Source organism: Ursus maritimus, unplaced genomic scaffold (assembly GCF_017311325.1).
Source record: "Ursus maritimus isolate PB19 unplaced genomic scaffold, ASM1731132v1 scaffold_10, whole genome shotgun sequence".
NCBI classification, from domain to species: domain Eukaryota; kingdom Metazoa; phylum Chordata; class Mammalia; order Carnivora; family Ursidae; genus Ursus; species Ursus maritimus.
In genome coordinates, this window is record NW_024423344.1 from 10,820,667 (window position 1) to 10,832,368 (window position 11,702).

The window sequence follows — 11,702 nt, forward strand, 5'->3', positions numbered from 1 at the left end:
GATATGTGAATGTTGTGGCTTGACAGCCAGACGAGGGGGCCCAGCGTTGCCATGGTGACGGAGCCTGTTGACGCTAAGTGTATGAGCAGCTCCCATGTTTTTTATAGCAGCTGGTCAGTGCCACCGCCTTCTCTGGATAGCTGCCCCCCTGAGTGGCTGCTTGGCCCCAGCTGTCCTGATCTCCGTTGACAAATGGTTGTCCTTCACAGTCAAACTACTAGCAGTACTCTAATTAATGAATGTGCTAATTATCCTTCCCGACTCCCAGCACATTTGTCTAACTAACCTGCCACACGCGTGTAAGTGCAGCACAGGCATGATCGGGGAGGTGTGGGAGCAGGGGTCTGGGAGCGGAGAGCTGGGCTCACAGCTTGGAGCCCGGGGACAGTTCTTGTTAAACTACCTTTACTAACAGCGGGGATCTGGAGACTCTGTTATTTCCTGTGACATGGATCTGTTTTCCTTTCCTTTCTTTTTAACAATCTCTCTTTAGGGGCTGGGGGGCCATTGCTCATGGCACTAGCATGGATGCCGGTGGATCGGGGAGTCCCGAGCTCTGAAAATGGTTCTAGAAGCTCCAGAAGGATCATTCAGAGTGGTTAAGGACCCACACTTGGAAGCTAGGATGAGCCTGGGTCTGAATCCTGCTTCTGCTCCTTACTACATGTGTGTCCTTGGACGTGTGGTTTAACCCCTCTGCACCCCAGTTTTATCTTTCGGGCCATGGGAGGAGTAACCTGTCCCCAGGGGGCTGTGTTGGGGAGCAAAGGTGCAAGCTGCTCAGGCCCGCGGGTCCTGCACCTGGTCTGGCCTGGCCCGGGGCCCTGCCCAGACTGTCTGCAGGGCCGAGGACCATCTTGCTAGGAAGGGAAATGGAGAGCAGGGCCGCTGCGCTCCCCTCCCCCGCTCCCCTGGCGCCCCTCGCCTTTTTGTTCTGTCTCAGCAGCTCTCTATTGAGATGAATGGCATTTCCAGAGGCTTCACCTCTGATAAGTGTTCCTCTGCGGCGGCAGCCAGAATCTTAATGTGCGCACTGTAATTTAATGGCCATCGAGGCTGACTATTAAAACGCTCTTCCCGGGTGAAGTGGACTCGCTCCATCGGCACGTGCTCTCCACCCTGGCGGGGTGACTCCAGGGAGCTCAGAGGTGGAAGGCCCCCACGGAGGGGGGTGCAGCTATCGAACCTCCTACCAGGGCCCTCCAGCCTCCTAAAGTGAAAATGGCTGGGCATTACCCACCCCCACCTCCACCGCCTCCCCCACCCGCAATCCCCACCCCCATCCCCTCACCCATTTTGTGGGGTCCCTGGAGGCTTGGGGAGCAAGAGGAGAGGCTGCCCCTTTCTGGGTTCCTGCGTTCCGGGAACCCAGGCTGGGATGCTTTCCCAAAGCATCATTGGATTCTGTCCATGCTGTTTTTTATGTGCCTGCAAATGGTGGCACCCACTTACATGCCATAAGCACAAACACCCAAGCAAGAAAGAGATTAGGCTGAGCCTTAAAGTCATCAGGCTGTGTGACAGAGAAACTTCTTTAATAACTGTGTGTTTCAATCTGGAATTATAAGTGGTGGACAGTCACAGCGTGATAGCAGATAAACCCGGCATCCCTCCACCCCCCCCCCAACGCCCAATCTTTCTTTAGGGAACGATCTCCCTCAACCATATGACAATTATGGAAACTACCAGGTTCTTTCATTTTCCTGCCATCTGGTTGTCCTAGGAATGATATGTGACTCGCCAGGGCCGATGAGATCGTTCTGAGAATTTAGATGAGAGAAGTCGGTCCTTTACACTGTGGAGAAAAGTGGTCTGCCGAGAGAATAAAGCTGACAAACTAAGAGGAAGTTGAGAGAGAAAGAGAAAGAGTGAGAGACAGAGAACTCTATTTGAGAGAGAGAGAGAGAATGCCTGGCCTCCAAGGCCCAACCACAGACATCTCTGCTCTTTTCCACTTTCGGTTGTTCAGTTCCTTAGATTTTTTGAGCCAATCAATTTCCCTTTTCACCCAAGCTGGTTTGAGCTAAGTGTCTATTGTTTGCAACTGGAGTACTTTTAAAAGGGAGTGGCCTTCACTTCTGATGCATTGGCCTTAGTTATGAGAAGTGTTGGAAAGACTACCTCTTTACGAGGGTCAGACTCCTTATCCCCTGGGACCTAAGCATCCTCTGAAACTTACCAGACTGCCCATACAAATAAGATCTCATTAAGTGGAATATGTAAATCTTGCTGATGCTGAGCCCCTAACCGATCTTGTGACATCACACTTGGCAGAGTGCCCCAGGCACTCAGAGAGTACTCCCAAGGGTCAAGACCGTGTCTGGCCTGCCCTTGGCACAGACCTTCACGAGTCTGAGCTCTGGACATTGCCTCCACGGACCTTTGTCTCTCTCTGTTGAATGGAGGACGCTCAAGCTGGCCTCTCCCACACGAAGATGCAGTTCCCTGGGGCCACCAACTATAGTGGCTAATGTTCTCTTTCAAAGTGAGGTTTTGATAAAAGCTCCTCTTAATCACCACCAAATAGTTGTGGAGTCTGGGCTGAAGATTGCAGGAATCTTGCATTTTCTGTGTCACTTCTGACAGACTGCCATTTACACGGAGGAAGCTGTCCTGCAAAATGCCAGGCGACCACCTACCTTACCCGGCAGGCTCATTCTTACACCTTCTCTCTACTCTTATTATTACATTGAGAAGATTCCAGGAAGGTGTCTCGACAGTTACCTCTCAGGAGCCAGCTGTGGTTTTGAATAATACTTCCCAATTGGAACTTTTCCTTACAGGTCATCTGTATCCTCATTTCTGCTCCTTATCTAAATTCTTTAGTTTTACTTCTCTTGTTGCTTTTTTTTCCCCTGGAGAAATGGAGATGTCAGCTTGTCCCCCCTCCCCACTCATTCATTCATTCATTCATTCACTCATTCAGCCCTTATTATGTGGCTGCCACTCTGGACCCTGCCATGTGTGAAGTTTTCCATTTTTTCCCCTGGGAATTCAAGAAAAGAAAGGCAGCTCTCAAAACCCAGATCTTTTTGGTGCTCTATAAATAAAACCCAAGTTTCATTTTTTCTTCCTTTCCTGCTTCTCTTCCAAGCTCTGCTTCCCCTGGCAGGTCACACAGAGCCAGGGAGCTTTGGTGGCTAGTGAAAAAAAGAGAAAGAGAGAGAGAGAGAAAGAAGAAGTCACTGTTTGTGCTGGGACCTTCGGAAATTCTAATGATGAAAGACAGAGTGCGGGCCCTCACTTCCCCTTTCTGTACCGCGCAGGCCTGGGTGCCCGCCACCACACTGGAGCCATCAGTCCTCCCCAGGGAGCCCGAAGCAAACATGGATCAAGAAGCCGTGGGCAACATTGTCCTGCTGGCCATCGTCACCCTCATCAGCGTGGTCCAGAACGGTAAGGGAGGGTCCTCACTTGGGGGGGGGGGGCAAGTGTGGATTTTGTTTGCCAGTTGTTGGAAAGTCAGGCTGACACCCGTCTGTGTGTCTGTGTGCACTTTGGCCCACTTTTGCCTTCTTTTGTTATTTGTTTCTTTTTCTTTGAATGTAGCGAGCGTGTGCATTTTTGCATGCATTCGGGGTTTTCCTTCTCCTGGTATTCCTTTCACCTTAATGGTGGTGACTAACCATGTTTGCAGAGCCAGGGCAACAGCCTAGAGGCTTTATCCAAATCCTTACTGAAGTGTCTGCAATCAGCATTTTAACTATTAATTACTGTGGCCAGAGACCGGGTGGGAGGCAAGAAGCCTAGAAGTACATGTTTACTCAGACACTGGGCTTTTAGTAAGTGTGGCTGGGCTGACTTCAGTGCAACTGAGATTATCTGTCACCTGTAGGCTAAAAAAAAAAAATGTGAATTGGGGAGGTGGGAGGGAAAAATCACCTTATCATTCTTTTATCTGTGTTGCTCTTTTTTTTTCCTTGTGGAAAAACAGGTTCTTTGTAATACTTCCTTTTATTTTCTAGCAATGTATAATTTTGAAGCATTTTTCCTATGCATTATATATTTACATAAACAGAGAGAGGAAGCGTTTATCTTGCGTAGGGTCTGCATTTCCATTAACCTTGCTAGCACTTAAAAAACCAAGAAAGGGACCCAGACCTGAAAAAGACAAGACCGCGTAGAATTTTCTCTTTGCAGTTCTGAATTAGGACTGCCACAGACTTTTTTATACATGTTTCCACTGGCTTTGTGTTTTGTAGTTTATTAAGTTAGAGGAAAAAGGGGAGGAATTACTAAGGGCAGCTGCTGTAACCTAATGGTCATCACTGCGTGTCCCCACACTGTCACACTTGGAAGTCTGAGTATTTAACCAGTTTGGGGTATCCTGTTATTTTCCCCCCAGCTTGAATGTGGACAGAGGCTGAGGATTCGCCTTCTGAACGCAGAGTAGGCCTTCCCTGAGACCTCCCCACACCAGAGAGGCCCAACTTGGCTCCTCTGTGTATGTTTCCCACACGGAACAGCAGTTGGCAGCTTTTTGACCCAAACATTTTCATACTAAATCCACACCATCAAGTTACGGCTCAGAGAGAGAGCAAAGGGGTTGTTCAGGCTGCCATTCCTCAAGCCATTGTTATTCCACGCGGGGACCATGAGCTCCCTTGGTCTTGCACATCAGCCAGGGATTCATTTATTCAACCTGCATACACCTACCAGGACCGGCTGTGCTGGGCCCTGTCTTGGCTTTACTGGGGCTATCGCTATGGTGCGGGGCCCCCAGGAAAGGAAAAGATAGGGAGAAAAGATGGCCAGGCATGGTCAACAGGAAGCCTTCAAAGACCCTTCTGGGGTCTGTGGAGGCAGTTTTGCCTGGGTGGGTGGGCACTGCTTTTTCACCTCTGTGTAGGGTCTCCCCTCTGGCCCTTCCCCTTATAAGTAGAAATGTAGCTGACAATCTCAGTGGACCCGGGAGTCAGTGCCCCATCACCTGCCTATGTGGATGGGGCTAAGCTCGCTGGAAGGTTGGCACTCACCCTGAGCTGCTCGCTCTTGGTTCAGAGCTGACTTGCGGGAGGCTGCAGGGTCTCCTATTGCGAGTACGGAGTCCCTTCATCTCTCCCAAGATGCAGAACCCAGCCTTGGTCTGTTGAGTGGGTCCTGGGCTCTCTCCCTAGTGGCAGAACAAACCCTGATCAGACTTGAAGGACAGTGAGGTTCCTAATTATTTTTGGCAATGAGATTAAGTCTTCTTCCTTGGTACAGTATGGAAGGAGAGATTATAGCTGGCCAAACGTCTGAGTCTTAACCCCTGCAATCTAAGGGCCATGACTTTTGACAAGCCATTGCAGATAGATAGTGACAGAGCACAGTGACCTCGCTAATAGAGGCCCAGCAACTGATGAGCAGGATGGAGGCTTCCTGCTGGGGAGATACAAGCATGGACCTGAGTGGAGCTCCCATTTTGGGCTGCAGACTTTTTCAGGCTGGGCAGACCCTACATGGTGGCCACATCTTGTCCTCTGGCCTCCCCAGCCCCCTGTGAGCCGCTAGGGCAATGCGGGGCATGGGGGGTGGGGGAAGAGTGACTTTGCACAGCCCTGGCGCACCCTTGCTTGGGGAAGGGACAACCGGCTGCTGTTTTGTAGCCATAGAAGCAGCCCAGCCGCACTCCCCTCTGAGCCAGAGACCTTAGACTGCCATGTGATGCTGAGACCACTGGGTGAGGCCTTTTATTTGTAACTGTGAACTGTGCCCATGTTGGGGAACAAGAAAAATTCCACTGACTTGGGAGAGAACATCTGTATTTGCTTGCACCATGAGTTTTCAGGTAAACACAAAGGTTCAAGTGCATGTCCAGAGCCTCTCTTTGCAATTCTAATTAACCGCAACCTTGCAACCATGGATCTTCCTTACAGAGTTCAGAAAATATGCAAAAACGGCTCCTTTCTCCTCCTGCCCTGCAAAATGCCATTTCAAACACTTCCTGTTAGTTTTAAGGAATATTTACATGTTGTTGCCAGGCACCGCATGCTTTGTCTTTGTCCCAGGACACAGAGGTCCCGTCCACCTGTGTCCATGATGGTATCCAGGGTCTGTGCTCTCTGTACGCTATGTGAACCTCATTTCCTGGGAAGAGGCCAGAGCCCAGCCCGCCTGGTGGAACTTCCTCCTCTGACTCTTAAACATTCTTTAGTCATCAAGATCTTTGAACCTGTGGCCCTCCTCCAGCTTGATCCAGCAAAACACAGATTTGGAAGCACAGAACGAGTTTAAACTACATCGTTCCAAGAAAGCTGGGCCAGAACCACCAAAGCCTGGTTTCCCAGGGAGTATAGATAGATGCATTTCCTATGAATAGCATCCAGAGAGCCTCCAGCTTCTCATGCCAAGGTGCCGGCAGCGTTGACACTCAGCGAACCTGCAAAACACAGATTTGGGGAAAGTGATTTCCATAGGAAGCCAAACTTAATGAGATTGAGAGGAGAGGGTGAGCCGAGGGGAAGGGCACTGAGCCTCGTGCATGGAAGCCTGAATGGCAACAGCAGAGAAAAGATGTCCTCCAGCAGGAGAGCCATTCCCACAGCCCTTCTGGTTGTAGGGAAAGGTGGTGGGAATTGACATCATCCTCTCTCCTCCACTCTCTTCTTACTGTGAAGCCAAGAAAGGGAAGACACGATGGCTCTGTGGACACGAGGGTTTGTGAGAATAGTGGTAAGGAGGGATATAAAGCTGGTAGTGAGAGTCTGTCTTCCCATGCCATTCCTGGTACTCCCATCCCAACACACACACTCATAATGAATCTCATGGGCACCATATTGGAAGACCTAACAACCCAACCTAGGGTTGGATGGGCTTTACAAACAGGACTCATGAAGTGCCCCATAGCAGAAATCTTATTTACACCATTCTCAGCAGCTCCTACCTGAACCCTCCTGCGCTAGAGAGCTCACGACCTACCGAGCTTGCCCTTCCCATCGTCAGGCGTATTGAGAGTTTGCTTTGTGTCAAGCACATTGCTTTGTGTTGGGAATAATACCTCACCGAATCCTTGCAGCCTGTGAAATAGACACTATTCTTATTCCTCTTTTACAGAGAAGCGTGTGGGGCTTGGAGAGGCTAGCCCGTTGGTTGAAAGTCCTAGAGCCAGTCGGGGTGAAACTGGGATTCGAACCGTTCCAAAAAGTAGATGCTTGCGCTATGTGTATTGCCTCAGATACATTTATTCAAAAGCACTCTCCTCAAGGAGTTCTCCTGCCCCATAACTTCCGGCCCCTGGTCCTGAGTCTATTCTCTGGAAAAGCTTGGACTATGCTTGCTCTTCTAGGTTTATGGAGTTGGTTGGACCATCCTGCCTTCAACGCATCATTTCTCAGGTCACTTGGTTTCCAGGGTCCCTTATCGTTGGGTTCCCCCCTCCCACCCATCTTGCCCTGTGCTCTCTAAGACGCAGATGATAGATGCTTGCTGTACAGGGAAACAGTTCCTGAGATCCAGACATCAGTTCTACGAAAATAGTCATGGGTGTGTTATTCTTTGAACACTTGTATCTCACTGCTGGCACCTATTAACTTTGTGCTTAACTAAAATCTCCAGATCTTTGTACGTGATCCTGAGAAAGTTAGTTGGCTTCTCTGACTCTCGGATTCCTCCACTGAGAAGTGGAGCTATGATAACTTCCATATGTGCTTCTTGGAGGTTCTGCACGGGGTACCCGAGGGCAAGGAGCCAGCAGGGCCCAGTGTGTGGTAGGCGCTCAGGAATGGCCTGCAGCCTTTTGTCTCCGTGTCTCTGGCTCTGGCGCTCTCTGGCTTGGCCTACCGTCAGCAGATAGCCCAGATAAGTGTGTTAATGGTCTCTGCACGCGAGGTTTCTGTGGCCCCGTGGAGGATAACGCGGGCGTGGGGTGTGAGTGGGCGGTGAGGAGTGGGCAAAGGAAGCCAGATTCTTTCCAGTTTAGCTCAGCGGGAGGAAGAGGTAGAGCTTGGTGGACTGAGGAAGGCTTGCTTCTGTTTTGTCTGATGGGTAGGAAAGATCCGAGTCTGTTTCTAGGGTCAAGAGAAGGAGGAAGAAATAGAGGGAAGGTTCAGGAAATGGCGAGAACACTGATGGAAGGCGTGGCAGAAATGGGCTCAAGGTCACAGGTAGAAGGCAGGCTTTGGAAAAGAGGAAGGGGTTGGTTACTGTGAGCACGGAGAGGAAGAAGAAAGGCCGATGCCGTGAAGTACAGCCGAGGGGTGCCGCTGGTTGTGGAAATAACCTCTGACTTTCTTAATACCGTCTCTGCGACGTGTTCAGAGGCAAGGGCCATCCCGTTGGCTTCTAGAAAGACAATGGTCAGAATTTTCTACTGCATTTTGTGGTAAGAAGAGACATTCAGAAGAGACAGATGTGTACTTAAACCCCGCGTGGCTGATGTAAGCCCTGCGGTAAGCTTCAACGTGACAGTAACGGGGAAAAACCCATCCTCATCTGCCCCCCTGGATTTGAATCCCCAGCTGCACTGCTCCCCAGCGGAGTGACTCTGAGCAAGCCAGCCGACCTCCCCGAGTCACTGCGTCCTTCTCTACGAAGCGGGAACAGCACTGCCCACTTCGCGGCGTTGGCGCAAGGCCCGGTAAGGGAGTAGATGTCAGGCTGCCGGAGTGCCTGGAGGATGGCCCACGCCCCCTTCGTACAGCGGCCCTGCAGCTATGCTCCCGACAGGCACGTTGCTAGGCAGGACTGTACTTTTGCCCAAAAGAAAACCAGGACAGGCTTTTATTCATATATACGGTTGATAAGGCATCTGTTTGACATATTTTTCAGGAAGCTAATATGAAGCTGATGGAAAGGAATCCCACAGGACCCCTGATATTCTTGAAATAGGAGTAAAGGAATATAACAGGAGGGAGGTGAGGGAGAACTTCATTCCCCCACCCCCATCCAATCTATAGACAAACCCTCGGGATTCTGGCCCCTCGGCACCCCTCACACCCCACAGCCAGCACCCTAGTCGGCTCCCTCCTATCTTCCCCCTGTCGTGGGCCTGAGCCCTCTCGACACTCACCAAGCAGAAGACAGAGTGGCTCCCTGCCTCACACCATTCCTCAGCTTACACCTGTCAGGAACTCCTTGCTGCTCGTGAGATGGGAAACAGTTCTGATTTTCTTAACATGGCTCTCATCAAGGTCACGGTCACACTGCCAAATCCAGTAGGCACTTCTCCACTCTCTTCTTCTTCAGGCCTGGGCTCACTTACTGCTTTCTCACTCTGTCCACCCTGTGAGCACGTCACACGGCTCCTTACGCTGCTCTGGCTTCTCTTCTGTCCACGATCCGGCACACCGTATAATTTTAACGTTAGTGTTCTGTTCCCTGTGTACGGTCTGTCTCCTCTTCCACTCTTGCTGGAACACAAGCTCCCCAGGCCAAGGTTCTTTGTCTGTTTTGTTCTCGGATGCAAGCTAAGTGTCTGGCATGTGGCAAGTCACAAAGAAAAATGTCTTTCAAAGAACAATTCACCATCTACCTCTTTGGCCTCATTTGTAATTCTGCCAGTTTCCACTCCCTGCTCCCGATTTCCCCCATCATAAGCTGGACGTAGCAAACGGAAGACAGAGCTTGCCTCTGCACCTTTGCATATTCCATTCCACTTGAGCGGGGTGATCTCTTCTGTTGCCCCCTCCATCGCTTTGGCTAATTCCTACTCGTTCGGTAGATCTCATCGTAGATGTTGCTTCCCCTGTGATCCCAACACTGAATTAAGTTTCCTCTTGGAGCCTCGATGGCTTCATGTTCTCACTCAGTTTCATCCTAGCATGAATCACTAGAGTGCAATTTCTGCTCTAATTGTGTGTTTATTTCCTTCGACTGTAAGATCCTCGAAAGTGGGGGCTGTGTCTTGCTCACTGTCACTTCACCGTCACCAAGTGCTGTGATTTGTAGAGATAGCTGTTGAATGAATTTTGGGTAAATGACATTTGATGGAAGACATTTAGGGCTGTTTGGAGGGGACACAGAGGGAACATTTGACGTTCTAGTAAAATAATGGGACACCAGGCTCATGAACTTGCCCGTTATAAACCAGATCCAAACCTTTCTCTCTGCCAGGGTTCTTTGCCCACAAGGTGGAGCATGAAAGCAAGACACAGAATGGGCGGAGCTTCCAGAGAACGGGAACACTTGCCTTTGAGCGGGTCTACACTGCCAAGTGAGTCCAAACCCTGATATTGCAAACTAACAGAGTGGGGCCCTGGGCACGGGGGCCTCCCTACCAGAGTGAACACCACTGTCGAGGCTACCTGTCTGTCTGGGCCAACCTTCAGAGTGCCGGGGAGGCAGAGCTCCCAGGGAAGCTTGAACCTCACCTGGGCGGATGGGAATGGATTGTGGACAGCACTTCGTCTTAAGAAGTGCTCGTGTTTCAAGAAGGGAATTGGGGATATTGGGGGTGGGGGTGGTGAGACGTGTGATCGCCACAGCTCCCCCTTGCTCCAGAAACCTCTGAGCCAGTCATGGGGTCACAGTGTTACCGGTTTCCTGGGAATTAGAGCAGAAGTACTCCCGTGAAAACCAGCCATTACTCATCTCTGGCTTGGGAAGGAGCAGGTGGGACCGGATGGCGGCGGCCTCCAGCTCACTGCACCTTGTGTCCTACTCGGTGGACATCTGGAGGTGTGGCAGGACCTTGCATAACACCCGGTCTCTTTGAGCAACCGCAGCGAGAACAGCAAGAATGGGGGAACTGCGCAATTTCTCCCCCCACCCCATTCTTTACTTTTGAATAAAAAGGCTGCTTGAAAACACCTGACCGGCTCCGTGAAGGAGATGGGAGCTATCTGGGATGCAAATCTGAATGGATGTTATTCAAACACTCATTTTTTTCCTTTATGCAGAATGTATTTGAACAGCAGTTTCAGGCAGTGGCCTGTCTGCTTCTCTGTGCCTGTGACGAGGGGCCTGTCAGAAGGAAAGGCTGCAGCTATGAGCTGGCTAAGGAGCCGGCCTTCAGTCTTAACTCAGAGGTGACTCTGATGGCCCCCAGAGATCTGTCCAAAGGGGCAGTCATGGACACCCAAGGAAATTACAGGCGGATGTCCGGGTCCCCTCACCCTCTCTGGGCCCTTCGCCTTTTGGCCTCGGGGCTTCAGGCTGCTCCTGAGTGTTCGCAGTCCCTCCAAGACCTCCCCCTCCCTGAGGCCCTCGCCACCTGCTCTGGTCCCCCTTCCTCGGACTAAGCAGTCCTGTTCAGGGTCATTCCAGCAGTCGGATCTCAAGGAAATCCTCTGCTGAACTCCCTACAGGGAGATTTCTTTTTAACATTTGGGCCTCCAATGTATGAATTCTCAGACTCAATCGAAGAAGTTTGAAGATGTGGTTTAAGCCGTTTTAGACATTTACGTTGAAAGGAGGGTAGGGAATGTATGTAGGGTACATCGGTGGCTTTGTGCCATTTGCAGGGGGACCTGTGAGGCACCCCTCAGATGCATCCATGTGCGAGAGGTGCAAAGAAGGAGTCTTCGATCAGGGGCCACACCAAAACCGCTCTGAAAACAACACAAAGGCAGCATTAATACTTTTCAGTTTGGAAAGAGAAGCTTCTTTCTGCCCAGATCACTGCATTATTCTTGGTTATGTTGTGTTCCCATAAACTCAGCTGGTCCATTCTGGGGCAGTTAGACAGGGCAGCTGGCCTGCAGTGGAATATTCCACCACACCTTGTGAGACGTCAAGTTTCCATTTTGCCAGCAACGAAGACGACATGGAGCAGGCCAAGCGGT

The 11,702-nt window shown here is 50.7% G+C and overlaps 1 protein-coding gene across 2 annotated transcripts in view; it reads left to right on the top strand.

Annotated features, from left to right (window-relative positions):
- Window positions 1–3,228: 3,228 nt before the first annotated feature.
- The window catches only part of LOC103664336 (arachidonate 5-lipoxygenase activating protein), a 24,397-nt gene continuing 15,923 nt past the window's right edge, over window positions 3,229–11,702 (top strand). Inside the window, exons 1-2 of one of the 2 annotated variants that reach the window (XM_040621918.1) lie at window positions 3,229–3,396; window positions 10,033–10,132. In XM_040621918.1, the coding sequence (XP_040477852.1) occupies window positions 3,327–3,396; window positions 10,033–10,132 (170 nt within the window). In that variant the 5' untranslated portion in view covers window positions 3,229–3,326. The remainder of the gene's footprint in view (window positions 3,397–10,032; window positions 10,133–11,702) is intronic. The other variant, XM_008692198.2, reaches the window with a different exon arrangement.